This window comes from Tuber melanosporum (genome assembly GCF_000151645.1).
Source record: "Tuber melanosporum whole genome shotgun sequence assembly, scaffold_91, strain Mel28".
NCBI classification, from domain to species: domain Eukaryota; kingdom Fungi; phylum Ascomycota; class Pezizomycetes; order Pezizales; family Tuberaceae; genus Tuber; species Tuber melanosporum.
Genome location: NW_003299141.1, coordinates 218,799 through 244,001, shown reverse-complemented (window position 1 = coordinate 244,001; position 25,203 = coordinate 218,799). Strand labels below are relative to the sequence as shown.

The 25,203-nt window shown below is 46.2% G+C and overlaps 6 protein-coding genes, besides 2 other annotated features; 2 read left to right on the top strand and 4 right to left on the bottom strand.

Moving 5' to 3' along the window:
- Window positions 1-6,618: 6,618 nt before the first annotated feature.
- On the bottom strand, window positions 6,619-9,079 carry GSTUM_00011874001 (uncharacterized protein). XM_002842202.2 has 4 exons: window positions 8,867-9,079; window positions 7,662-8,808; window positions 7,284-7,580; window positions 6,619-7,202 (listed from the first exon to the last, which is right to left on the bottom strand). Exons 1-2 carry the CDS (start codon window positions 8,984-8,986, stop codon window positions 7,852-7,854), a joined length of 1,077 nt encoding a protein of 358 aa, XP_002842248.1. The 5' UTR covers window positions 8,987-9,079; the 3' UTR covers window positions 6,619-7,202; window positions 7,284-7,580; window positions 7,662-7,851.
- A 129-nt stretch (window positions 9,080-9,208) lies between these two features.
- GSTUM_00011873001 (uncharacterized protein) lies at window positions 9,209-11,512 on the top strand. XM_002842201.2 has 6 exons: window positions 9,209-9,740; window positions 9,833-9,957; window positions 10,032-10,356; window positions 10,457-10,631; window positions 10,808-10,947; window positions 11,356-11,512. Exons 1-6 carry the CDS (start codon window positions 9,432-9,434, stop codon window positions 11,416-11,418), a joined length of 1,137 nt encoding a protein of 378 aa, XP_002842247.1. The 5' UTR covers window positions 9,209-9,431; the 3' UTR covers window positions 11,419-11,512.
- A 1,246-nt stretch (window positions 11,513-12,758) lies between these two features.
- On the bottom strand, window positions 12,759-15,151 carry GSTUM_00011872001 (uncharacterized protein). XM_052355845.1 has 1 exon: window positions 12,759-15,151. The coding sequence occupies exon 1, from the start codon at window positions 13,837-13,839 to the stop codon at window positions 13,339-13,341; it is 501 nt and encodes a 166-aa protein (XP_052211810.1). The 5' UTR covers window positions 13,840-15,151; the 3' UTR covers window positions 12,759-13,338.
- A 724-nt stretch (window positions 15,152-15,875) lies between these two features.
- Window positions 15,876-18,609, bottom strand: GSTUM_00011871001 (uncharacterized protein; the record flags this gene model as incomplete). XM_002842199.2 has 7 exons in its annotated part: window positions 15,876-16,576; window positions 16,638-17,209; window positions 17,333-17,519; window positions 17,896-17,972; window positions 18,283-18,356; window positions 18,432-18,471; window positions 18,528-18,609. The coding sequence occupies 6 exons, from the start codon at window positions 18,607-18,609 to the stop codon at window positions 17,124-17,126; spliced, it is 546 nt and encodes a 181-aa protein (XP_002842245.1). The 3' UTR covers window positions 15,876-16,576; window positions 16,638-17,123.
- A 103-nt stretch (window positions 18,610-18,712) lies between these two features.
- Window positions 18,713-18,763: a sequence feature (Short protein (GSTUM_00011870001, CAZ86435.1) was converted to a misc_feature.).
- Window positions 18,764-18,822: 59 nt separating this feature from the next.
- Window positions 18,823-18,831: a sequence feature (Short protein (GSTUM_00011870001, CAZ86435.1) was converted to a misc_feature.).
- Window positions 18,832-18,860: 29 nt separating this feature from the next.
- On the bottom strand, window positions 18,861-20,389 carry GSTUM_00011869001 (uncharacterized protein; the record flags this gene model as incomplete). XM_002842197.2 has 4 exons in its annotated part: window positions 19,566-20,389; window positions 19,111-19,407; window positions 19,019-19,033; window positions 18,861-18,987 (listed from the first exon to the last, which is right to left on the bottom strand). The coding sequence occupies exons 1-4, from the start codon at window positions 19,940-19,942 to the stop codon at window positions 18,861-18,863; spliced, it is 816 nt and encodes a 271-aa protein (XP_002842243.1). The 5' UTR covers window positions 19,943-20,389.
- Window positions 20,390-24,183: 3,794 nt separating this feature from the next.
- GSTUM_00011868001 (40S ribosomal protein S29) lies at window positions 24,184-24,804 on the top strand. XM_002842196.2 has 4 exons: window positions 24,184-24,238; window positions 24,327-24,415; window positions 24,481-24,580; window positions 24,647-24,804. Exons 2-4 carry the CDS (start codon window positions 24,354-24,356, stop codon window positions 24,653-24,655), a joined length of 171 nt encoding a protein of 56 aa, XP_002842242.1. The 5' UTR covers window positions 24,184-24,238; window positions 24,327-24,353; the 3' UTR covers window positions 24,656-24,804.
- The last annotated feature ends 399 nt before the right edge of the window (window positions 24,805-25,203 follow it).

Genomic DNA, 25,203 nt, shown 5'->3' with positions numbered 1-25,203 from the left:
ACAATTCAATGACGTTTGATAGACAGGAAAAAAGCTGAAGCAGTATCAGAAGATTCTAGACTTTGGGCACTGATTACCATGTCGTTGGAGGTGTATGGAAGGGAGTCCTGTAACGTGTTCGCAAGGTACTAATCATGTTATCGGTAAATGGTATGATAGTTGGCAGGTGGCCTGCTCTATCAGAGAGGAGGCGAGAACTGAGAACTAAAGGAGATTTCGAAGATGTACTGAGGAACAAAGAAGTAACCATTCAACGAAGTATATTGAAATACTGTCTGTCGAAGTCTGCCTTTTCCATCGTAGAATCAGGCAGTCTTTAAATACACGAATCTGTTCAGTAAAACAAAACATAAAACAAAACTAAGTATCAAACGATACTTAAAACAAACCAAGTATCAAAGCGATACTTAAAACAAAGCATAAAACAAAACCAATAACCGAGTACCGATACCGGTTATAGTAAATTACTAGATTGATTTGCAAACATTTAATAAAATAAAGTATTTGACCTAGTAATAGGACACTCACTAGTTATAGAATACTTTTTAAAATCTGACATACAAAATTGAAATTGAAATAGCATAGCCAGTTGGAGATTAAAGAACCTAATACTCAAGTATATTGTAGAATATCATCTCTAGTCTCAGCCTATGAAAAAATAATCTGTTCTTTCTGTAGATGAATATTGGTAATTGACCTAAAATAGTAATATATAAAGAATTTGCAACACCAATATTGATGAGTAATTTGACAGACTAAAACAAGTAAATTTGAAAATATTTTTCTATGTAGACTATTCTTACGGTCTGTTTTATAATACTCTAAAAAACTGTGGCAGTTCCTTTCTTATTTAACTGTAGTCGTTGATTTTAACATGTGGTTATTTTTGTCATCTTCTGATTACACCTCTCTCATACTACATACAAAGCAACCAACCTCTCGAAATACTACCTCGAATACTCAACAAATATAAATGCTTTCCCCCAAGGATACCAGTAAGATATATCTCCAAGAAGCCCTCAAGGCCCATGGAGCTGATGCAACCCTTTCTGTCCACAAACTGTCTCCCCAGTTTGAAGTACTAAAATCTACCCTCCGGAATTGAATCTCACAAAAGACAACACCAGCAAAGACTGCTTATAAATCGCAACAGCTCCTGTCCAATACAGAGAAGAAGGCATTAAGTTCCGGGATCAAGAAGTGAGATGACTATGGATTTCCAACTCGCCGCAAACATGTCTATCAAATGGTTCAGAGTCTTCTTCCTGCACGGAATTTGAGTGACCAAGTTGGAAAGAATTGGTTGAAGTACTTTCTGGGTCACTATCCTGACTTGAATTCCAAGGTAGGATGATGTCTGAATAGAGAAAGGACTCTGGCCACTGACCTGGATATCTTTCGAAAGCATCTTGATCACTTCTATCACATTCAGTATAAGTTTCACAACAAGGATAAAGATAACTGGAATACAAATGAGAAGGAATTTGCTATTAGATTAGGAGGAACAGGAACCATGATCTGCCATGCCTTATGCTGAAATCCCAGCCTCATCCAAGATGATGGTCGTGATTGAATCACTATTGTTGAAGCAATATCAGGAGAAGTACAAGTCTTGCCTCCTCTGATTATCTTCAAGGCTAATACCTACCAGATAGAACACCACACCAATATTGAGATTGAAGAGAAGGAATATGCATTCTTTGCCACCTCTCTTAAAGGTTATACTAATACTGAAGTAACATTTCAGTAGTTTCAGGAGGTATTTGAACTAAGAATACTTCCTGTAAGCAGTATCAAGTAGCTTTATATTCTCGTATTAGATGACCATTCAACACATGTAGAAAAATATAAGTTCATCAAGTATGTCATCTACCACAATATTCATCTTGTCTGCTTCTCCTCCTATTTGACTTATATTCTCCATCCTCTTGATGTCGGCATCTTTGGCCCTCTTACAAGCTACTACAAGTAAGAGCTTAAAGATCATGTAGGTCAACAAGACCCCTATGGTACTATCATGAAGGAAAATATCTTTCTCATGCTTCAGAGGTCAAGGACCAAGACCTTGAAGCCCGAAACCATCAGGTCAGCCTGGCGTGCCTCCGGACTTATCCCATTTAACAGAAATCACGTTTTAAGTGATCCTATCTTGCAGGCAAAGATGGTTTCAAAGATTCCTTTCGCAACCAGATGCCCTGATTTTTGACCCTCAACAGAGAGAGTTGTTAGAATACCCAAGCCTAATCATATCAAGCTAAGTAGTCAGCAAATTGAAGAAACGCTAGCTACTAAGATCCTTAAAAATCTTTTAACTCAGTGTATTAAAGAAGCGCGCATTATCAATGACGCTAGGATTATTGCAGAGAAAGAGGTTGATAAAGTATGCCAACTAGCAAATCTGGTCCAGGTGGCTAGATGACAGCTATGTGGTAGACTTTTACTGAGTTCCAAGCACTTGGGTATACTATATCACACGCGTATGGAACTCGATAAGAAAAAGGTTAAAGCAGCAGCAAAGCATAAGGAGACCAAAGCTCTAGTTTGGACAAAGGCACAATCTAAGACCAACAAAAGAAAGGTGATATACCTGGATGATGCCGAGGAGGTTAACATATCTAGTTCTAATAACGGGGAGTCTAAGAGCAGTAGTAATGAAGAAATGGTTAATTCTCAACTATATCAAGTGACTCATAAGGTAAGTCTTCTATTTAGTTATTTTTTACTTTTAGTAAAACTAATGACTTACCTCCAACAGAGCTCCAATCCACATACTACTACTTACCAGTTGAGGCCCTGAACCAGCTCTACCTGTCCCAAGAAGTAGAATGCTTTTACAATTTTTTCTCTCTTCAAAAACCTTAACCTTATAAGTCAATTATGAATTCTCACTTGCAGTATATAGTTACTCATAGATATAGCTATACTCCTTCAATAGAGATGATATTAAAGGAGGTTGTTGCTATGAGTACTGGCTATTTGTATATAAATTTGTAGCTCATATAATATAATACTTTCTGAGTTATAATGATTTTTCTCTCAAGTAGTCATATTTCATATGATGTCACATAACTAGTGATTGTTCCATTACTAGGTCAAATACATTATATTAAATTCTTGAATATACTAGTATACTAATAAATATTATATAAAGATTATGATTATGCTACTACTAGCTAAGTAAACTGAAAATTTAAAACTGGCAGCAGAAAGGATGTACAGAGATCGAAGTAATACAAGTAGTACTAATATCAAGAGTACAAATTGGGGCTGGACAGAATTCATTCTGTGAGTAGCTGTAACGAACCCTCCACGAATGGTTAGTTCTTGGCGATGGGGAACGATACTTCTCTTCTCTCACTTCTTCTTCCTTCATCTTACGATAGCACTAGGCCTCTGCCTATGTTACCAATAGTACAAGACCTTTGTCTTCTATTGAGGACGCCTATCGTAAGCTTTCTCTAACTCTTCTTTGAGAAGAACTTTCCTTGGCATAATGATAATATTGCAATAAAGATAAAGATCGTAAAGGTGTTTTATATTCATTAAAGTAATAAGTAGGGAAAGTACTTAGAACAAAGCATGAAGAACCTATCCTCCTCGACCGCATCGGCCTCCTTATATAGTATTCTTCCCACCCATAGTCATGTGACCCAAAGTGGTCACATGTGCAAAACCAAATCATAACAAACTAGTCACGTGACTAAAGTAGTCACATGCTCAAAACCCATGACCTCATAGCGAGGTCATGTGCAAAAACTCATAAACCAATCATAACGCAATAAATAAGTCATATGACTGGACTGAGTCATATGCGTGAAACCCATGACCTCATAACGAGGTCATGTGTGAAATATAAACCATATGTGCAAGGCGTACTCGCAAGGCACACTCGCAAGGTATACTTACCAGGCACACGTCCCATGACTCATATTTGAGCCATGTGCACAAGTGTCACAAATCCCACACATAACAAATCATATGACTCGAATGAGTCATATGTGTGAAATAATAACATACCTGTGACTCATAATCATGTATCACGTGAAAACTTTTTTCATGCCAAGCCATATTCGTGACAGCTGCCTTGAAAAAAAAAAAACATAAACTGTCTGGTACCTTTACACCAATGCCTACCATCATCTTTATAGGATATAGGTTTTTCTGGTACCGTCTCAGCACAATGGCCAAAGTAAAGAGGACAAGAGAGAGTAGTAGAAACAACCACTTAGTGTGAGAAGGGTGATCGGAGTAGGCATATAGGTGTGGGATGACAGGCAGTTTCTAGGATTATACTGGCGTACTATACGTGAAGAATTCATTATAGAATGTTATTAGACAGATCTGGGCCGCATGGACGAGTTGGGCCAATAAGGTCACATTCAAGAGATAATAATCCGTGAATAATAGAGTGAAGGGTGTCAGACAAAATAGGAGCATAGAGTAAAATTGCCATCAGTGTTGGGATAAAGGGAGCTAGCAACATGCGAGTAAAATAGTGGAAGTGAAGAGAGTAGGGTGGGAACATGTCAGGTGGAACGAATGAAATGAGTTAATGTCCAGACAGTTAGGATGCTTAGAACGAAGAAAATTGATGGGTTATGTCAGGACACAGACATTCTTCATCCTGCGAGAGGGTTTTTTTTGCTGATGTTAGTCAACTTAAGAACTTGGCCAGAAGTCTAATAATTCCAAAGAACAGATAATTACTATTAGAAACTATACAAATCCCAATTGGCGAAATAGTAATTCCCAAAGAGGATATGATGGTTTTTAGGATCTCCTAGTATTCGACTTTAGGAGAATACCCAATGTTACAAGAAATAGTTAGAAGTTAGAAAGATACATAATTTGTATCAGAAATAGTTATAGTCCGCAAACACTCTAACATGGAATATAAATATCAAAGTTTCTCCTGAGCTTTTAGATATCATCAAGCAACATAGAAGAGACCTTAACAATATAATATTGTTTTTACGATTCAATTCTACCTTATCATACTCTTAGTAGTCATAAACAAAATGAGTAACCCTTTGAGCCTTCTTAGACAAATGTCCATCTACAAAACAAATCTCAATTGGCCTAGATGATTCTGAGTCTATTCAGATCATCTCCATCTAACAATACCTAGCAAGGCTAAGGTGGACCCAGCACTCTATGTTAGTGAAATCATACATCCTCAACTCATCCACTTTTGGCACCATTGTTGTGAAAATTGTTGATCGGTTACAGTTATTGAGGACAGCATACCCGATCATAATGATTTTGCTGACCACTACAGAAACCTTAATGAGAGGAAAACCACCCAGTGGCCAGCACAATCACTAGACCTCAATTTAATTGAGGTGGTATGGTTGGATATGGAGAATGAGCTGGGAGAAACTTGGAGCTGGATAGGAGATAAAACTACATTGAAAAGAGCTTTGGATATTGTTTAGCCATCAATTCCAAATGAACAGCTCAAAAGCCTCATTAGAATATGCCACAGTGTCTTCAAGCAGTCATTGATGTCAAAGGTGGACCTACTAGATATTGATTCCTGTATTTTGGTTTTTATATAAACCTTTTTTTCTTTTTTTCCTATTTTCTTTTTTTTTCCTTTGCCCAGCATATCCATAATATATCACTTGTGCCATAACCCATTTTGGAAGAGACCTGACTTTTTGCCAACACCAAAAGTCATTCACTAGTTATCACTCGAATTTCCAAACCTGGTTTAGTCTTCATACAAATGCCGCATCTTATTTGGGAGAGACCCGACTTTTGTCAACCCCCTACGGTAGTACTTCTTCTACTTCGCAGATGGGAATCTCATCCCTGATATAAAATAGCTATCAGAAAACTTTTTTTTTCTTTTTCTTTTTCTTCTTTGTTTCTTTCCCTCGCCCCTTCGCTCATAACTTTTGACTTGACGGGGTCACGATATAGTACATTAATCCCGATCCCGGCAATTCGTCGGTATTGTAAATTAACCGGTTTATGAGTCGGATCGGCGGGAGATGTTGTACGGTATACTCGTAAGGTGCAGTCCCGACCGCAAAAGTGGAGGAGGAATAACTCCGCGGGACATCTCTCGTGGTGAAAGAAAGAAAGAAAGAAAAAGTGAAAAAAAGACAACCCGAGTCTTTGATAATGGGATAAGATCTTTAGATTACACCGTGGATAGCTGAGGGGCAATACCGGCATCATGATTCATCGGCTTAGATAAGAATGGCTTTTCTTTCTCTCCCTCTCTCTTTCTCCCGGATCGCGTTAAACGAGTTTTGCTCAATATCACAAAAAGTGTGGAGTGATTCACGTGATAATTGGCTCAAATTGGTTGTGAGTGATTGGCGGTGAAGGGTGTGTTTGTGTGTGTGTGCGTGGTGTTTTGGGCTTGGGGACGCGTACGCATGGTACTGCACTTGCGGGAGTGTGTGGGCGGTGGATAGGGAAAGGGAGGGAGATGTTTTGTGAGATGGTCTGAGGAGTGGGAGTGGGATTAGGGATGGATGGTTAGCACGGACAATCTTCCGCTGATCGTTGGTCTCATACTTCTATCGACTTTTTATTAAGTTCTTACTACTTGGCTTGGCCATAGATGCCGGTAGGCAAATAAAGATATGAGCAGAGACGGACCTTCCCCAGAAATTGGTGGGTATATATTATATCAGACAAACAGACGAGCAAGGCAGACATAGTAGTAGTAGCAGTCAGTAGTAGCTTAGCGAAACCAGGGAAACAGACCACGACGACAACATCAAACTCCAGCATGAAAAAAAAAAGAAAAGACTTGAACCCGTATCGTGACATATTACCCCCCAACGGCCCCTCCCCCACAGCTTACAAGCACACAACTAATTCCTAACCCTCTTAACAACCTGGCACTCCAAATCCCCCTCCTCCCCCTCCTCCCTGTCATCCCCCCTATCCTTATCCCCACCCCTCTCCCTCCCATTCCCATTCTTCAGCTGCCCCCGCACCCCATTTCCCGCCACCATCGAACTCCTCTTCCTCCCACTCCCGTTCCCACTCCCATTCGTCACCATCTTCCTCCCGTCACGCTCGCCCTCGGCGATCAATGTAACCTCGTACTCCTCGCCCGGATTACTCAGATTGTGAAACGAAGCGTGGTGACCACAGCCGTCGCATGCGAAGCTGCTCGCAGCTTGTAGCGGGTTTAGCATGAAGCGAAGGCAGGGACAGGAGGTGCTTAGGACACCGAGCTGGTGAATGTTAGCAGGGAAGGCTGGAGGAGGGAAGGGTGCCGGCGGGGGGGACCCTACGGGCGGGGGGGGAAAGGGTACTTTGTGGACACATTTGCCGCGAGGCACTTGGTAGTTCATTACCGACCAGATGTTTGTTGCGGGCTTCGCGGGGGGTGTGTGGTTTAGGGACATTTTGTTTATTTCGCGAGCTGAGCTTCTTGCTGCCTGGAAAGTGTGGCGTTGGTCGGGGTGGTCGTTTTGTGCTCTTGGTTGTTGTTGCGACAGTTGTTGGGAGGAAGGCGGAGGAGGCGTGGATAAACGTGAGGTTCTGCACGCACGGACGGATGGATGAGATGGATCATGTTGTGTGTTTTTGCCAAGAATTTTAGATTGAACCTTGATCATCACGTGTCACTCGATTAGTACCTAGTAGTACTTTCTAGACTTTAGAGAAGGTGGGGAGGAGGGAGGGGGCACCTTGTGGTTTAAGTTTAGGTGTTGTTGGAGAGCATATTGACTAGGTCTGAGGATTTTCGGAAGGCAGGTGTAGCTTGCTGGGAATTAAGAAGGAGTGACACTTGATAAACTTGGGGATTGTTTCAAGGTGCTATGATACCATGACCTTCATAATATTATTATTATGATATCATACTTAGTAGAAAGAAATCTAATAATCCCCACTAGACTCCCCTTTCCACGCTAAGCTCCACACCCCCTTCCCAGCATTAAACGGCACAACAATCTTATCCTTCTCTCCAATCTGACCAACAACAACCTCATCCCCATCCCTCCTCAGTAGAATCCCCACCTCGGCACCGAGCTCCCTCTCCAACTCCTTCTCCCGCACTTTATAAAACCTCCTCCCAAAGTCGCACACGAACCCCCTCAACATATCTAACTTCCCCACCTTATCGAATGCCTCAGCGACAAACTGCACAGCGTACGGCTGCGTAAACACCCCAGCGGCAGTCCTCCCGTTCTTCGACCCAATCTTCATTTCCCGCGGGTGCGGCGCCGAGTCCGTTCCCAGAAAAAACTTTGCATCCCCGGACGTGGCCGCCTCGACGAGTGCAGCGCGATCAGATGGGAGCTTGGCAACGGGCTTGCAGAAGCAGTGCGGGTTGTCCGCCCACTGGTCTATCGTGAGGAATAAATGATGCGCGGTGATGGTTGCCGCGACAGTATCGCCACACTTCCGGACCGCCTCTACTGCCGCTGCGGTGGTGCAGTGCTCCAACACGATCCTTAATTTCGGGAAGCGGGCGTGTAGGTCTAGCAATGTTGGTAGGAAGGTCTCCTCGGCATTTAGGATCGTCGTGGTCTCGCTGGATGGTGACTCCCCGTGCAGGTTTAGTACCAGGTCGTGCTTTTCCATCGCCGCGAAGACAGGGTAGTACTCCTCGTACGAGACCACGCCTGCTTCGGAATTTGTCGTCAGGCCCTTCGGGTAGGACTTTACTCCTATTATCCTTTTTGTGGAAGCTGCGTGTTCGATTACTGCCGGGTTTATCGCCGGGCAGAGATATAAGGTCATTAGGAAGGTCACGGAGGGTTCAAGGTCTGCGAGGCCGGAGTGGTAGGAGAGGGCTTGGGGTACAGTTGTAATCGGAGGGACGAGGTTTGGCTACGGAGAGTTAGTTCTGGGTTTTGGGAGGACGAGGGGGAAAGAAGAGGAGGGATACCATGACATAAACGAGTGATACTCCGCCCTTTTTGATCGTGGGAACGACGACACGCATCATATCTCCTTCGCGGAGGTGAGTGTGGAAGTCTGCTGCTGGAGGGAGTTCAATTGTGCCCATTTTCTTCCCTTCTCTCTTAACAAAGATCCCGTAAATATGGTTAATGCGTAATCGGTGGTGGTTGGAAATGATTGCGATAGAGGGGTTCCAAGGTGGGGGAGGGGACCCCAAAATTTAAGCATATCGGGCCGACCCTGTTTATCAGAAGTGGCTTGGCAGATAATTGCAGGGTAACCGACCAACCAACGAACGCAGTGACCCAGCGTTACAATCCTCGACAATCGCAGACAACGAACCAAGAGGAAAACCTTCTCCCCTCCACCCGCATAAAATAACTGTTGATTGATCTACATCTATCGACTTCGACCCTTGGAATTCCATCTCTAGTCGGCAATTCCTTCCTCCCTTGAGCGAAGCGTCTGAAAGCTCCCTGCTGTAGCTAATTCCCCCGGGGACCCAAATCCCAAATAACGGGGTAGGGGGCTGAACGAGCTGACGAAAAAAGATGGCCCTAGACTCACTGCTCAACCAACCCGTTGTGATAGACAATGGATCGGGTACTATCAAAGCTGGCTTCGCCGGTGAGGACTTGCCGAAATGCTTCTTCTCGTCGTTCGTCGGTCGGCCAAAACACACGCGTGTGCTCGCCGGTGCGTTGGAAGGGGATGTGTTCATTGGATCGAGGGCACAGGAGCTGCGAGGGCTGCTCAAGATAAAGTACCCGCTTGAGCATGGGATCGTTACGGATTGGGATGATATGGAGAGGATATGGCAGTATGTTTATAGCGAGGAGTTGAAGACTTTATCCGAGGAGGTGAGTTTGGGGTAGGATATATGGCTGTCGGGTGGTATAGGAGAGGTTATAGAAGGGAGCTAATTGTGGGATCGGGGCTGGGGGAGGAATAGCATCCGGTTTTGCTGACTGAAGCACCTTTAAATCCTCGGACAAATAGAGATACCGCTGCACAGATATTTTTCGAGACGTTTAATGTGCCTGCCTTGTTCACTTCTATACAAGCTGTTTTGTCACTGTATGGAACCTTAGCTCTTTTATTAGCTTTACAAGCTCCATTGGCGGTGTTCCTAGCTAATTGTGGATCGTTAGGTACGCTTCCGGCCGAACAACGGGTATCGTTCTCGATTCCGGAGATGGTGTTTCCCATGCCGTTCCTGTATACGAGGGTTTCGCGATGCCCTCTGCTATCCGCCGAATCGACGTTGCCGGCCGTGACGTGACGGAGAACCTCCAAGTCCTGTTGCGAAAAGCCGGAGCCATATTCCACACTTCTGCTGAGAAGGAAGTTGTCCGGTCGATGAAGGAGAAGGCATGCTACATCGCACTGGATCCAAAGAAGGAGGAGAAGGAGTGGGCTGGTGGTGGGTCCGCGAGAATCGAGGAATACAGACTCCCGGACGGACACATCCTCAAGGTGAGACTCCCGATTCACCGCCTTTTTCATTCATGCCAGCGCATGGGCAAGGATAGTCTGGTGCACGAGAACATCGCTGAATTGCGTGCGTCCCTGCCAGCTCGGTTCAGAAAGATTTAGGGCTCCGGAGATTTTATTCGACCCTGAAATCATCGGTCTCGAGTACCCGGGCATCCATCAGATTGTGGTTGATGCGATTAATAGGACTGACATGGACTTGAGAAAGTCGTTATTTGGGAATATTGTCCTGTCCGGTGGCTCGACGTTAACGAAAGGTAAGGTGCGCAACCCACCCAGACCAGGGTTTCACGGGGAAAAAAATCCCTGCACTTCCGGTTCGACCGGAGCTCAACTACTGCGCAGTAGTTGTGTTTTATATATATAATTATTCCCGCCTCTCCGCCAAAGTTTAACGGCTGACGGATGAACTCATGGTGTGTTCGAACGATAGGATTCGGTGATCGACTGCTTTCTGAAGTTCGGAGACTAGCGGTTAAGGACATGAAAATCAAGATCTTTGCGCCTCCTGAGCGGAAATATAGCACGTGGATTGGAGGTTCAATTCTGGCTGGTTTGAGTACTTTTAGAAAGGTTAGTGCTTTCATTGTTTGAAAATTCCATCACACCACATACCACACACATACACTCTTTATTATGATCTTATTATGATCGATTTACTCCTACGCTTTCTCTTTCTTCATGCATATACCGACGCTACCACATCACGCCTTTTCACCGGTCGTTGATCTCATGGTCGCCGGTTACCGTCCTGCGTTGTTACGTTTCGTATCACTGCCCCGCATATCTGTTACGAGAGGAAAATTTCCCGCCTTCCCCCTACCTTTGCTGCCCGCCCGCTTTCCTTCCATATTGGAACCCTTACCCCTCTTATCCTCTCCACACACCCGCACACTTCCATCCCAATACCGCACAACCCACATGGTGAAAAATATGCGTCACCACTAATTATACCATGATGCTGATACGGTTATTTCGCAGATGTGGGTCAGCATCGATGACTGGCACGAGAATCCGGAAATAATCCATACGAAGTTTACTTAGACCTTTTTTATTTCTTATCATCCTCTTCCCTTCTCTTAGTTGGCGGTTATTGTTGTTCGATAGCAAGCGAAAGCCAGATCCACCATTGTTTACACGAGCACCGGTAGTTAGCCTCCCCCAGTACCCCACCATAGCAACGTAGACAAGGAGAAATATATACCCGGAAACAACTTCTCCCTTCTCCTCTTCCCTCCCTTCCCTCTCTCCCCCAGGACCAATAAATTTTAAAGAGAAACCCACCACACCGTGTAAGGGCTGTTGTTGTCGCATTGCATTGCATTATTCATACCACATTACGTTATATTTTGCCCAAAACTCCCGGACAGGGTACCGTACCGGTAGCCCCATAATGGCATACCGGTACCGCATCATTTCACAAGCGGGCAAGTGAGATCTTGTGCTGCATGTACCAGTACTCGAGTACAAGCAGCCCACAAGTACAAGTAGCGTAGCGGAAAGAAAGAAGGGCAACTATGAGTTTATTATTATTATTACCATTCATTTATGCACCTAGCTAAATGGCTATGGCACATCTCTCTCTACACAATCCTTTCAACCAAACTGCCTTCCTCCCCCATTCCTCTGCCCCACTGCTCTCGTACGAGTAGAGTAACATTTTCTCACTGCCTCTCTTTGCCCGCTCCACGGGCCACTTCCTATACTTACCGTATTCTAATTTCGAGTTCCCCCCCCCCTCCTCAGTGTCACCTGGCTACACGTGCCCTATCCTCCTGGGACACACACACGATCTTTCACCAGCTTAGGAAAAGCCGGCCAAAACTTTATCGAAGCATCCTTCCGCCCCTCCTCCCACCCCGTTGACTCCCTCCATAAGGGTTTTGGAAAATCGATACAGTAGTTTAACCTTTACCTTTTTACCGGTACGTACGAGTACAGTGCCGGTAGTATACTCGAGTACAGTACCGTACGATCTAGTCTATTGTTGGATGAAAATGCGGGGTACTTTACGGCACGCCTGCCGAGGGTTTCGCTACGGGTTGCCTTGTGATGGTGGGAGGGTGGAAAGCCTCTTGAAGGCGCTGCACAGTAATAATCATACTACCGGCACTATGGGTATTGCAGGAGACGGGAGTGTAACAGCGGGTATGAAGGGTAAGTCTGTAGACTAGAACTTTCCCCTGATTGGCTCCAGGTCCCCCCATCCCCCCTTCGACCGCTCAGGGAACGGCCCCACCGTTATCTCCCGATCCCTTCGGTTCCTATTTTGCCAACTCCTAGTTTCCGATCTCTGCGAACACACTCGAGGACTGCAGGTCCAGGGCAAAATCTTCCGGGTCTCACAATGTGAATAGCGGCACCTGGTAGGATACCGTACCGTATTGTATGATATGATACTTGTTAATGTGCTGTACTGTAATTACACTATCAGAGCAAGGAAAGGCAAAACATAGGAATAAAAAAACAAAGTGTAATGAGAATGGAGGAGAGAAACTCGTGGCAGTAAAGTACAGTATGGTGGCAGATAGGTCCCTTATCCCTTCCTTACTAACAAACCACCCCCTTCCTTATCCTTCAAGGACGAAGGACCGGATAGAATGGATAAGGGTGTCAAGGAAATAAAACTTGGGTAAGGCAAAAAAATAAAAATCCCGTATCTCCAAATGTCCAGTTCAGATCCTAATATCCCTTGTTTTTTTCTTTTCGGTTTTCCTTAAGATACCAATCGACAAACGGAAACATATTAACCACAACTACACAAGGGGGGAAAGAAAGGAAAGAAGTATGCGGGAAAAAAAAGTTATAAACGCCGTGCACAAGTCATGCACCAGACTCCAAGCAAATCCCCATTAGATAAAGAAAGAAAACAAGAAAACAAAACTAAAAGAAAGCCCACCAACATGAACTTTTTTCTTTCTTCGATTATTAAAACCCTCCTCTTCAACTCTAGCAGTTTCAAATCTAAGAGGAAGATCTAACCCTAGCAATGCTCCCCCAAACCCTATCTGCGCCACTCCTCAAGCTGTGCGAGGAAAACCTGGGCGACGAGCTGGGGGAGCTGGTGCTAGATCTCGGGGTAGAATCCGGGGACCCAGCGGGGCTAACGCTATAGTGTGACCTGGTAGCAATGGCCTCTGAGGGGACGATGTTGCCAGCGCCGCCGCGGCCAATGGAGTACACGGGCGCGTGGTGCTCGTGGAAGAGACGGTCTCGTTCGAGTTCCTCGTCGAAGGAGAACATTGCTCGCTCGGACTTGGGCTTGATGTTTCCGGCGCCGCCGCGGCCGCCAAAGAAGACGCGGGGGTTTGAAGGGGTGGTAGCGGCTGGGAGGGCTGTCGCGACAGTTGCGGGGAGGGAGGTAGTGCTCGGGAGACGGCGGTAGTTGCCTGCGCCGCCGCGGCCGGCGTGGTAGTAGGAGCCGGCGTCGTGGACGGGGGTACCTTCGGTGAGTTGGAAGGGCATTGCAGTTATTTGGTGGAGGAGGTGGTGGTGGTAGTAGTAGTTGTAGAGGGAGAAGGCAGAAGCTTTGTTTAAACGCTACTAGTTGAGCAGTAAGGTAGGAAGTATCGATCGCTTTATAAGATGGGTAGTAACAGTAGAAGCAGAACAGCAGCGAGGCAGTAGCAAATTGTACCGGTGGTGGTGGATGGTAGTAGGTAGTGGTAGGTGGGCAAGGTTAAATATATAAACTGCGGAATAGTAGTCTGAAGGTCTGAGTCAATGGCTTTAAAATAAAAAGCTATCCAGAGTGGATACTAAAGAGGCCTTTATATTCCAGGTGAGGCCTGCCCTGACGATCCCGCTAACAGCAAATGGGGGCAAATTGTGCCTCCAAAACTCTTTAGTATGTCGCCAGGCGGTGGCTCACCACCACATCATCCATTCCTCACCAGCCTCGCCCTTGCGGCATAGACTAGCTAGTTGAAGGGGTAACGATCTTGTGACAGGGGGGGTGAATGGTTGGTGGTGGGGAGGGATGGCTCAAGCTTGAGCCGACCGGCAATGGAGCTAATTCTCGCACGAACAATACTAGTTACCCCATACGGTGCAAGCATTTTTTGAGGGGTGGGAGGCTCCGGGCGTACCAAGCGCAGCAGGTGCGTGCGGTACTGCACAAGTTTGGAGAGAGGGAAAGGGTTTTTTTTTTTCCCTTTTTTTTTTCCCTTTTCCTTTAGGATCTACCGTACTCGAGTACCGGTGGGTCGATGTGGTCGAGCAAGCTGCCAAAGTCCACGGGAACAAGCCAGCCCATCAATAAACTATCCCAGATCCAATGCAGAAGAAATTGGATTGGCTGAAGGGACAAAAGAAATCCGAGGCAGGCAAAAAAAGGCAGGGTGTGTACTCGAGTACCGTATGCGTTACTCGTCGAAAGGAAGCATAAACTTTTTTTTTTTTCTCAGCGCCGACAGCCCATACACAAGCGCCAGCCCATGCTGGAAGTGTGGTAGACTACCCGCTTGTTCGGCGTTTTCGCTTGGAGATGCAGATAGGGTTCAGCTACAGCTAACTTTAGTAGAAACCAACTTAGCTGTGGAGGCATAAAGACGTAACGTCCTATGTATGGCAAGGAGTTTTTCCATCGAACATCGTGAAAATGACGAATTTCCTCCCCCCTGAATTTATTGCTTCCCACCCCTTCCCCTCGCCTACCGTATGATGGAAAGAAAGAAAAGAAAGGAAAAAAAACTGAGAGCTCTTGTAATATTTGAGGTCAGATGGTTGGGTACCTTGATTGGAAGCACAAATTAGCGTACCCAGTGTAATAGCTAATGTGAACAACAGACCGCCGTTTCGCTCCATTCGCACTAAGAGTCTCTTTGTACGAGTATTTTCCCACCAGTACTCACCTTCCCTATCCTTTTCCCACCTGGTGGGTCCTGGAGAGATTTTCTCTCGTAATTGACAACCCGGAATTGGAAAGGAACAAGTTTCGCCTCGTCATTTTAGTGACTGTAAGGAGGGATGGCGAATTTTGGCGGGGGCGGGAGGGGAAGCCTTTTCCTCTACACCATCATCGCAAGCAATCGAGAAGAGGCATTAGTCTACTAACTTGGAAGAAAAACACGCTCTCGCGATGAACGAATGATCAGACGGATGGCATTGCAGTGGCTCAATGTGGCGGCGGGGTGATGGTGCGCTGAGGAGCACTTGAGAAAGATTTTTCTATCAAAGTTGTCAGATCCACAACGTCATCCCAGACAAACAAGCGAGAAAAATAGAAGTAATTACCAATAAAAATAAAAAAAACAAATACGGTACGGGGGGAGCTTGCGCTAGGATTGGCTCCCGAAACTGCCAGGCTCCCGCAGGAAGTTAGCGAACAGTTAATTCAGGTTGACTGACCAAATAATCAGGGATTATTTCGCGGGTGAACCCAAATTAACTGTTCGCTCACCTCCTAGGATTAGTTGTGAGTAACTTAAAGTACGGTACTTGTACCCTCACCTGGCACCTGTACCAGTGGATCCCAAGGTTGCTCAAGAACTAACAGCGTGCAAGCTCCCTATTGGGAGAGAAGGAAAATTTCTTGCAGCATGGCACTATTGGTTGTCTGTGTCCTCTTGGTATGATATGCTGAGAATCTCTCATCCCTCCCAAAACCTTCTCATTCTTCCTCCCAGCTGCCCTGGTATGATACCTTAGACTACCGGTGCTCCCCCGCCCCGATCCAGCTCCCGAGCAGCGTTTGCCATTCGTGGCTACCAGAGGTGCGGGCAGAGAGCTGAGAGACCTCCCACCCTCAAGCTTGAGTCACGGTAGACTACTCGAGTAGGCTAGCTGCAGGAGGAGGCCTCCTCCACTATTTCATGATTCTATGAATAAGGTACTCGAGTAGGAGGGCACAAATCGACCCACGAGGCAACGCGCATCGCACACAGTTGCCCCAAGCTGCAAGGTACCGCCAAGCTTTCATTCCTGGGATCGATGGCGAAATTTTTTTTCCTTCCAAAATATTTTCTAAAATGTGGGGAAAAAAAAATTTCTTGAAAAAGAAAAAAGGAAATGATGCTAGTCAGGTGCCTAAAACGGTAGGGACCTGCCGAGGTTCGGACTTCCGCGAAGGGATTTGTTGGTGTCGGCCTGAAATATTTCCATGGAGCTCTCTTCCAAGACGGCTTCTCTTTCAGCTTTTTTCACGCTCCCTTTGTTCAAGTTTGTTGAAGAGGTGAGTGAGATCTGTGATCTCCGTTTCAACCTGCTGGGAAGTGGGAGATCAGTTGATGCAATGGAGCCATACTTCAAGTATGATATCGTACTGGTAGCTGTTTCTCTGCTTTCATCAAGGAGCCGAGAAAAATTTCATTCCAAGCGGACACCGTTGCCGTCTGCTTATGATCCGGGAGCTGGCAAGGGATAACCAGGGAAACCAACTGGAAACAAAAAAGCGATACGAACAAGCAATCCGGGCAGGGCTTATCATGCGAAAGAAGCGGGCAATGTATTTTTGTGCGTTTCATTTCTTTTTTGTCACCGACAACCACAAGAGAGGCTCTTGTAGCCTTCTGGTATTTCATTGAACATCGTCTTCCCATCGAACCCTGTAAAACCGTGCCCTAGGAAAGGGAAAGGGGAACACAAAAGAAGAAGAAAGAGGCGTATGGCCCGCAGAACCTTTCCAGATGGGAAAAAAAGAAAGAAAAGACTTCAAACAGTAACAAATACAAAGGTCATGTAATAAATCACTGGCGCAACAGCTTGCTACTCAAATAGTTCACCGAGCCGTTTTTCGTGTGGCCCTTCCTCTAGAGTATGGCGAAAAGCATCGTGAGATTCAGGGAGGTGTCAAGCTGGCTCTTGGCGGACAGAAAAGTTTTCACCAACGCAGCTCCTGCATCCTCATACGGTACACATCAGCACTTGTAACGAACATCGTGACATCGTGACCATATGACGTCTCATCTTTTCTCGTTCCCCTGGAACCAAATTACCGGAGGGGGCGTATGCTGCTTACCGATCATCAATAGTAGATACCTAAATATGGCTCTCTTCCTACTGTAGGCTCCTAGTACGAGTAGAAGGATCCAGGAAACCAGAGACCTGCGTAGAAGTTTTCCATCTCTATCAAAATTGGGTTTGACGGTACCGCCGGCCTTCCTCATCAAGTCGAATTTCGTTGGCGTAAATGGTGGGTACCGCATCTACCATTTTCACAACGGGGCTCTGGTTAGCAACACCGACTCGAGTACTCGTACAGAGCTATCCTAAAAGCGGCTGGAGAAATAGAATGAAGTCCGCTTAGAACCGAAGTCCGTGCCCTGAAACTGCCGACAAGGCGCCGAGCGGCCGACAGTCGTACTCTTTTTTCATCGTGCATTGGCAAGGTGGAGCTGGGGTGCATGGAGAAAAGAGCTCAAAAGTTGGGAAAAGGAAAAAGGAAAATAAAAGGGTACTACTCGGGTCAGGGCGTAAATGATGAGACGGACGGGGGTCGGAAAATGTATGGAGATACATACATTTTCCGACCCCCGTCCGTCTCATCATTTACGCCCTGACCCGAGTACTGGTAAAACATACGCGAAGTTGACCCTCCATCCACAACGGCTGATTCACCACGGGTCGTCTGTGAACGAACGCATCAAAAGAGGCTTTCCCTGTTGGGATGAAGTGTGATCGTCAGTCAAAATTCGGCACGAGCCCCATTGTACTCGAGTGGTCGTCAAGGGAAAATAGCAATGATGAAATCCATGCTGCATTAGACTGATCACTGGTGCGGCGCCGTCCACCTGCCGCCGTGTCGCCTGCGGTAGCCTGTGCCAGTGTTCCCCCGCAAAAGCAAGGGGCAGGAAGGGAGCTCCTCCACTGTCGGTGGCTCTCATACAAGCCTTGAGCGCACAACAAAGGGGAAGAGGAACTCGAAGAAAAAAACAATCGTGACTTTTCTGTTGTGGGCAACAAACTCACCTCTGTAGGACCCGGTACCGGACTCTCCCACCCCCCCAAATGGAACTGATGGAATTGCCGCATGGAAAAGTACGCTACATCGTCAAAGTATCGATTGTCAGCAAGATTCGGTCTAGATGAGTGGTTGACTTGTCAAGGCTCAGACTTACTCATTCACAGTCGCTCCACCAGACCTAATGTTTTTCAGGACTACGCGAACGGGTCAGTTCTTGCCCCCCAACAAATTTTCAAAGTGGTCCCCTTACTTTTCTCTTCCTCCTCCTTTTCCCTGGTGAAGATGTACAATGCCAAAGGGCAATCTCCAACCTTTCTAGCCACTGATATCATGCTATCCAAATCTTCAACAGTGAGCATCGGAAGCAGAGGCCCAAATATCTCCTCACTCAACAAGCTGTCTTCCGGGCTGGTGATTTTGACTAGAGTTGGTTCGATGAATAATCTCGATTCATCCTGCTCGCCACCGTACAAGATCGTTCCCTTGGTATTATTCAACAGTTCCGTGATGCGGTGAAAATGTCTTTTATTGACGATGCGTGCTAGATCTGGTGACTTGGATGCTCCCTCAGGGAAGAATTCCTTCAGGGCCTGGATGTATGCGCCGACAAATTCGGCCTCAAGAGAGGGGTGTATAATGACATAGTTGGGGCAAAGGCAAACTTGTCCCAAGTTGTGAACTTTCCCCCAGGCAATTCTTTTCGCAGCAAGCTTTGCATCTGCTGATTTGGTGATAATGCACGGATTCAGGCCTCCACTAAACACCGGGAAAGAGGTCGATTAGTCTGGGACCTCGGTCATGTCGGAGCTGCCATCAATTCGGTGACAACTTACAGTTCTAGAAGCACCGGGGTCAAGTGTTTTGCAGCAGCAGCAGCAATGATACGACCAACCGCGGCATTTCCTGTGTAGCAGATCTTATCAAACTTTTGGTTTAGAAGCTCGGTCGACTCGGGGATGCCACCGTTGACGACAGCATAGGCTTCGGGGTCAAGAGCGCTCTCTACGATTTGAGTGATGATGGCTGCCGAATTCGGAGCTTGCTCTGATGGTTTAATAACGGCAGTGTTTCCAGCAGCAATCGCACCTATGAGGGGAACCAAAACCAACTGAGCTGGGTAGTTGAAGGCTCTATACCGGAGAGTTGAGAGCGTCAGCCTAATATAAAGCATGGAAAGGGGAATATATTTGTCAAGAATATATATATATCTGGCCTAGGAGGTGAAAAAGCAATAAAAACCAACTGTAACAGAAACCAAGATGCAGCACGTGCAAGTACTAGTACATACCCGATAACCAAAACCGCTCCCATGGGCTCTTTCCGAATACGCGGGGACAAGACAAGCCTGTGCAGAAAGGGTAAATCCACCTTGTCATCTGCAGCCCATTTTCTGAGATTTTTGAGCACGTAGAGGATCTCGGCACCAATCCAATCTATTTCTACTGTCACGGCCTCAAAATAAGGCTTGCCGAGGTCAGCATTAAGGGATTGGATGAGCCGTTGTTCATTGTCTTTGACACCCCAGTAGAGTTTGCGTAGCTGCTCCTCACGATAGGCAAGAGGATGCGTCTTGAGCGATGTGAAAGTGTTTTGGACACGTGAAACTGCCGGGGCGATGGACTCCACCGGAGTCGAACTGAAGGGGATTAAAAGATCGGAAGCCATTTCAGACTTTAGATTGGGTTCGGAGTTTGCTTGCTGGCACAGCGGAGAGTTGGTGGTGGTCGTGTATGTATGATAGTTATATGGTGGTTTTCGGTTTGTGAGAGATCGCTAATGGTCAACGAAGCCTTAAGATTATCAGACGGAGAGTTGGAGGAAGTAGGAGGAATTGCATCAAGAGAAGGACGGAAGCAGGCCCTTTAATTCTAGCCTGATCAAAGGTATTGCGGAGCTGAATAAAAGGTTGATTTTGAGTTTGGAATGGTCTAATTTGTGCTCCCTCTGAATTGATATATCATAGTATCGTAGTGGTTGCTCGGGTCTGGAGGTCCTCCACCCGATTGCTGTCCGGGCCGAGGCAGCAGGGTCAAGGTTAATCACCATTATATCGGCGGGCCAGATGAAGAAGGTAACATGTACTGTACCTGCTTGTTTCCAGCAAGTTCCAATAATTTGTACCGTATCATAGATTTACCGTTGTCGATACTTGTACCATTCTGTATTTAAGTTAAGCAAGTTAATGTTGTGTCTCCATCGCTAAAGCTAGAGGATCTCGGGGCATTTGAGCTCAATCCTCCAAGGGAAGGTGACGTCTGATCCGCAGGGTGCTCAAAAGGTGCCGCGGGACATTGGTTTTTCCGATTGTCGGGGCCGACGGGTGTGTTTGTTCGCTAGACGCCACGAACTGTGCCACGTTCCAGTCTGCAGGGCAACGAGCCGACATTCTCCTTTTCATCCTGTAGTCTAACACCGTGTTTCTCCAGAGTCTGCATCTTATCCGTTGGAATACTATGTGCGATCGTTGAAAGAGTTAAGACGTTCTGACTTCTGAATGGATATATCATAGTAGTGGCAATTGCTCCCTGGAGCGACATGAAATGAAAGGAGATGATGGTGGCCTGGAGCTAAGGCTATTCTAAGGTTTCGTGCTGATACGATACTTACCGGTATTGAACATTCCAACCAATCCCCCGCGGCACAGAACATTGTTATCCTCAGCCTCAAAATGTGCAGATAAGGAACCCCCACAACAGATAAAAAAAGCTTAAGGTCACGGGGAACCTCCTGGGTCTTCCCATAGCTAAGCTACTGGAGCTAAGCTTGTCTTATCCTAGGCAGTTTTCTGTTCCTAGTGCTTGTGCTCGAGTAGCTTGAACGTAGATAGGGCTGCACTGTGCTCGAGTAGAGTACTATGATAGTACAGTGCTCGTACAGAACCCGTGGTGGGAAGCAGCCCACATTATCACTACTCCGCAGTCATATACTGCCCCTTACTAGTATGATATTACTCTACCGTAAGTGTAGAGGGGAATTCAGCCTAACTAGGGTATACCTTATACTGTACCATACCCTTCGAATACGTCTGTTTTGTGTGAAAAAAAAAAAAACTTACATGGAAACTAACCGGCGACTTGCGGCCAACTTAAGTACTGTACACAGTACAACCCGAGGCGGAGGCTTCCCGGGTAGTGGTACCCATGCACGGGAAAGCAAGGCCTCACACTCTTAACACTCTTAAGGACAACATTCCGACATATTTTTCTTACCTTCCACCTTTCAGGAACCAGGCGAAGAGAGCCCTGGTAAATTTATATGTTGCGACCACTCCTCATTCGTTCCGCCGGCCGCCATCCTACTCTACCGCGCTTGGGGGAGGTCACAGGTTTTTCCATTTGCTTTACTGTTTGCCCGAAGGCCCAACTGAGTCAACTCCGGTAGCAACCCTTCACAAAATGTCATTCGGTGCAAACTTTAAACAATCCCCGTCATCTCTATAAATTCTGCGCTTTTGGACGCCGTTAGCTTAGCTTCAATCCATGAGATTTAAGGTTGCTCCCCGGGGGCTAAGTTGATAACAGTCATTACCGCCGTAGGATGCAAAATCTTCTAGGAACAGGTCACAGAGTCGAGGAACCATATACCGGTATATATCCACCCGCCTATATCTACCCCTTCATTCAAGACTTCCGGTGAATATGATAAATGGAATAACACTCCTCTCCCACACAAACCCCAAGAAAAATGACACTAGTGACCGAGTCCTCATTGCACAAGTCGTGGACCGGTGCAGAGTCCTCCCCGGCGGATGAAGCACTCCGTCCACCATGTAGGTATTATAAATGACAGAATCCCAAGCCAGATAAAATTTCCACTCTCCCATTATCACCTTCACTAGCAAGATTCAACACGGCGCTCCTGGCTGAGCTTCTGTACACGTTCGTTGTTTTTCTCTATCCGATTTCCGCTAGTGCATAAGTATTCTTTTCTCACTTCATATTTGGGGGGTTTTTTTTTATAAAAAATAAAAAATACACCACATAATACCAGGATGCTCTACAGATCTGCTCTCCTTCCCACCCTTATGTCTACCGCCACCGCACTCCCACCAGCGTCCGATCCATCGAAGAATGTGACCCGCTCTAGCGGAATACTAGGAACAACGTCAAGGGTATTCACGGGGCGCGAAGACCTGCTGAGGCGCCCTCTAGTAAACGCGGGATCACTCATCCCTGCCATCGGAACGGTGGTGTCGGATCGCATGCGTGACCGTCAAAACTGTGCTGTGCGTCCCGATCTTGGATTCGGAGGGTTCTTTAACTCGTTGGATTCTTACCCGCTTTTGATTGGAGACGGGAAGGTCCTGAACGGGATATAAGGGCAGGAGTTGGTCACCAAGGAGTGCAAGGCTATGATTCCCGAGGGGCCAAAGAAATTGTATGTCCAGCTGCTGAGGGTTGGTTTCCCGTTTAGCTCGGAGAGTGGCTGACTTTGGTGGCGAGAAGTACGAAGAAGCCTGGCGAGAACGGTGTCTCGGCGTCGATGTGTATCAAATCTGCCCCCGAGCAAGACAGGAGCAGGTCCAGTAATAGCTTCGGGGCTCCCTGGAAACATGTCACCAATGGACTCAAATACGAGGTCTACATCACTCACCCGATCCGTGGTAACGTCGGTGACGTCGAGGCTTCTCGCGAGGATTGCGAGAAGATACTGAACCAGGTCCTCACCGAGTGCGCTTTTCTCGGTGCTGGAGGGTATGTTCTTGAGAAGAAGGATAACAAGGAGCACCTTTACTATGGGTTGTCTGTTTCGGAGTGTGATGGGGATCTTCTTATTGTTTGAAGGAGGGGGTGTTTTTACTTGAGCTGGATCTTAGTAGTTTTTTATTCTCAAAATTAGCGGGCATTGTGTTATTGATTCAGAGAGAAAATTATCTTTCGTTAGAACCTATTGAAATATATGATCTTTACCCTAAGAGTTTTTTATTCCTTTCCGGAAGTGCAGTTAGTTTGGTTAGGCGTTAGGATGCTATACTCGAGTACTGTAAGCTCATAAATTTTGACCCTCAAAGTTGCGATAGAACATTTGTACGAGTGACTCTTTATGAACTTTATCCACAGAAGTATGAGAGCCTATGCACGGACACTCAATTAGCTAAATCTAAAGCACTAAACCTCCGGGCTCCTTTAGAATTACGTACCAAAGATCACCGGACTCGCAGGATTGTTCCAAGAGAGGAAGAAAAGGCCTTGATTTAATCAAATCCTGAGGCTATGCTGTTTTCAAATATGATACTCTAACCGCGGAAATCTGGAGGTCAGACCACTAAACACCGGGGGTCAGCAAACCAGGATTCCGTGACCTGGCGGCGTAAGTGCTAGCTTGAGGAGACCGACAAACCTGAATACTATCACAGGTTGTTAGTGAGACACTGTTGAGAAACCGTATCACAACCACATGTACTACACTGTACTCTGTTAGTTTACGATAACATACTGGGGGAAGCTGGTTAGACACAGAAGTAAATCATTTTGAGTGTGAATCTTGCTCAAATTCTCACTACAGAATTTTCAACAAATCAAACGTCGGAATGCAACTCTGAAAAGGCAAATATAGCACATGGTACTGCGCTATTAGAAATATCTCCTACTCTTCTGAATTTCTTCTTCCTACTGTTGGACGTCGGTTGAGATTTCCAGATTCCCAATTTTTGGTGCTTTTTAACTGATCCCTTCCCCAGTATACTGTGAAGTTATGGTGTTTCCAATGCGGATCGCTTAAGTAAGGCATCAAAGACTTCCTCGACTCTTGGCATTGACTCAAGCCTGACATTGTGTGGAAACGCCAAATCAACCAACCTAGGGTTTTAACCCCCGTGCTGGACACCACCAACCGTCACGCCCACGACCAACCTTCCCTACCAAATATTATCACAACCGTCATCGGAACAAGTACACCACAGCCAACGACGACGACGATACCAATCCAACCGCTAACGCACGGCCAATTTTTAGCTCCAACGTATGTCCCCTTCGGTTCCCCTCCAAAAAAGACATCTTGGGAGGTTCTATTAGATTCCTGAAATTAACGTTCGGTTGAGCGAACCTAGGTAAAATAAACACAACACTCGACAATCATGGCTCACGAGACAGTTTGGTACTCTCGCCCTCGCTCCTACGGAAAGGGTAGCAGATCTTGGTATGTTTTTTCAACTCTACGTTTTTATAATTTGCGGAATCAAGGGCTGATTTTCTGGGGGGTAGCCGCGTATGCGCTCACAGGGCCGGTTTGATCCGTAAGTACGGACTCAACATCTGCAGACAGTGCTTTAGGGAAAAGTCCACCGATATCGGTTTCGTCAAGGTATGTTTCTCCCTGTGAAGTTTCGTGCTGGGCATGTAGGATTGGGGTTACTGATCTTCGTAATAGATGCGATAAATCATGTCGGTTCGGCGGCTGGGGGCGCGAGGGGGCCCCCGGGGGAGTTTATAAAATCTGGGAGCGGTGTTCTCTTTTTTCTCTTTTTCTCCCTAAGTTTCCGTACACAGAATGTTACCGAATCAATGAACGGGAATGTTTCAACGGGATTGGTGTTTTTGAGGGCTTTGGATTGGCAGATGTGAAGATCTCTAGAGTGCTCGAGGGCCGATATCAGTGATAATCTGGCATGCGACCATGGCGGTTCTCTCGAGTTACAAAGCCCAGAATTTCTGCTTGATGTTTTGGCACCGCGGACTTACAAGTATCGGCAACTACGGTGGCTAGACTATGTTCACCGACACCAGTAACTCGACCAGCCAAATTTGCGAAACCTCGCATTAGGCCTCCTAACAATATCAGTTGTCGTATGTCAAATAATACTGTATCGTAATGCTATGATAATATTGTGATTGAGAAATCACAAACCCTCAAATGGCATTTACAAACAAAGTTCCAAAGTCCAAACGCCCCACCGATACGCTCCACCCAAACTTAAAACTACGAAG

Excerpts from the sequence above, each read along its gene's own strand:
- GSTUM_00011874001 (XM_002842202.2), bottom strand. The coding sequence starts at position 8,986 with ATGGGCACAATTGAACTCCCTCCAGCAGCAGACTTCCACACTCACCTC. Across the intron at positions 8,809-8,866 it reads TATCACTCGTTTATGTCATG|CCAAACCTCGTCCCTCCGAT; the intron begins GTATCCCTCCTC and ends AACTCTCCGTAG.
- GSTUM_00011873001 (XM_002842201.2), top strand. The coding sequence starts at position 9,432 with ATGGCCCTAGACTCACTGCTCAACCAACCCGTTGTGATAGACAATGGA. Across the intron at positions 9,958-10,031 it reads ATACAAGCTGTTTTGTCACT|GTACGCTTCCGGCCGAACAA; the intron begins GTATGGAACCTT and ends GTGGATCGTTAG. Across the intron at positions 10,948-11,355 it reads GTTTGAGTACTTTTAGAAAG|ATGTGGGTCAGCATCGATGA; the intron begins GTTAGTGCTTTC and ends GTTATTTCGCAG.
- GSTUM_00011872001 (XM_052355845.1), bottom strand. The coding sequence starts at position 13,839 with ATGCCCTTCCAACTCACCGAAGGTACCCCCGTCCACGACGCCGGCTCC.
- GSTUM_00011868001 (XM_002842196.2), top strand. The coding sequence starts at position 24,354 with ATGGCTCACGAGACAGTTTGGTACTCTCGCCCTCGCTCCTACGGAAAG. Across the intron at positions 24,416-24,480 it reads GGAAAGGGTAGCAGATCTTG|CCGCGTATGCGCTCACAGGG; the intron begins GTATGTTTTTTC and ends TCTGGGGGGTAG.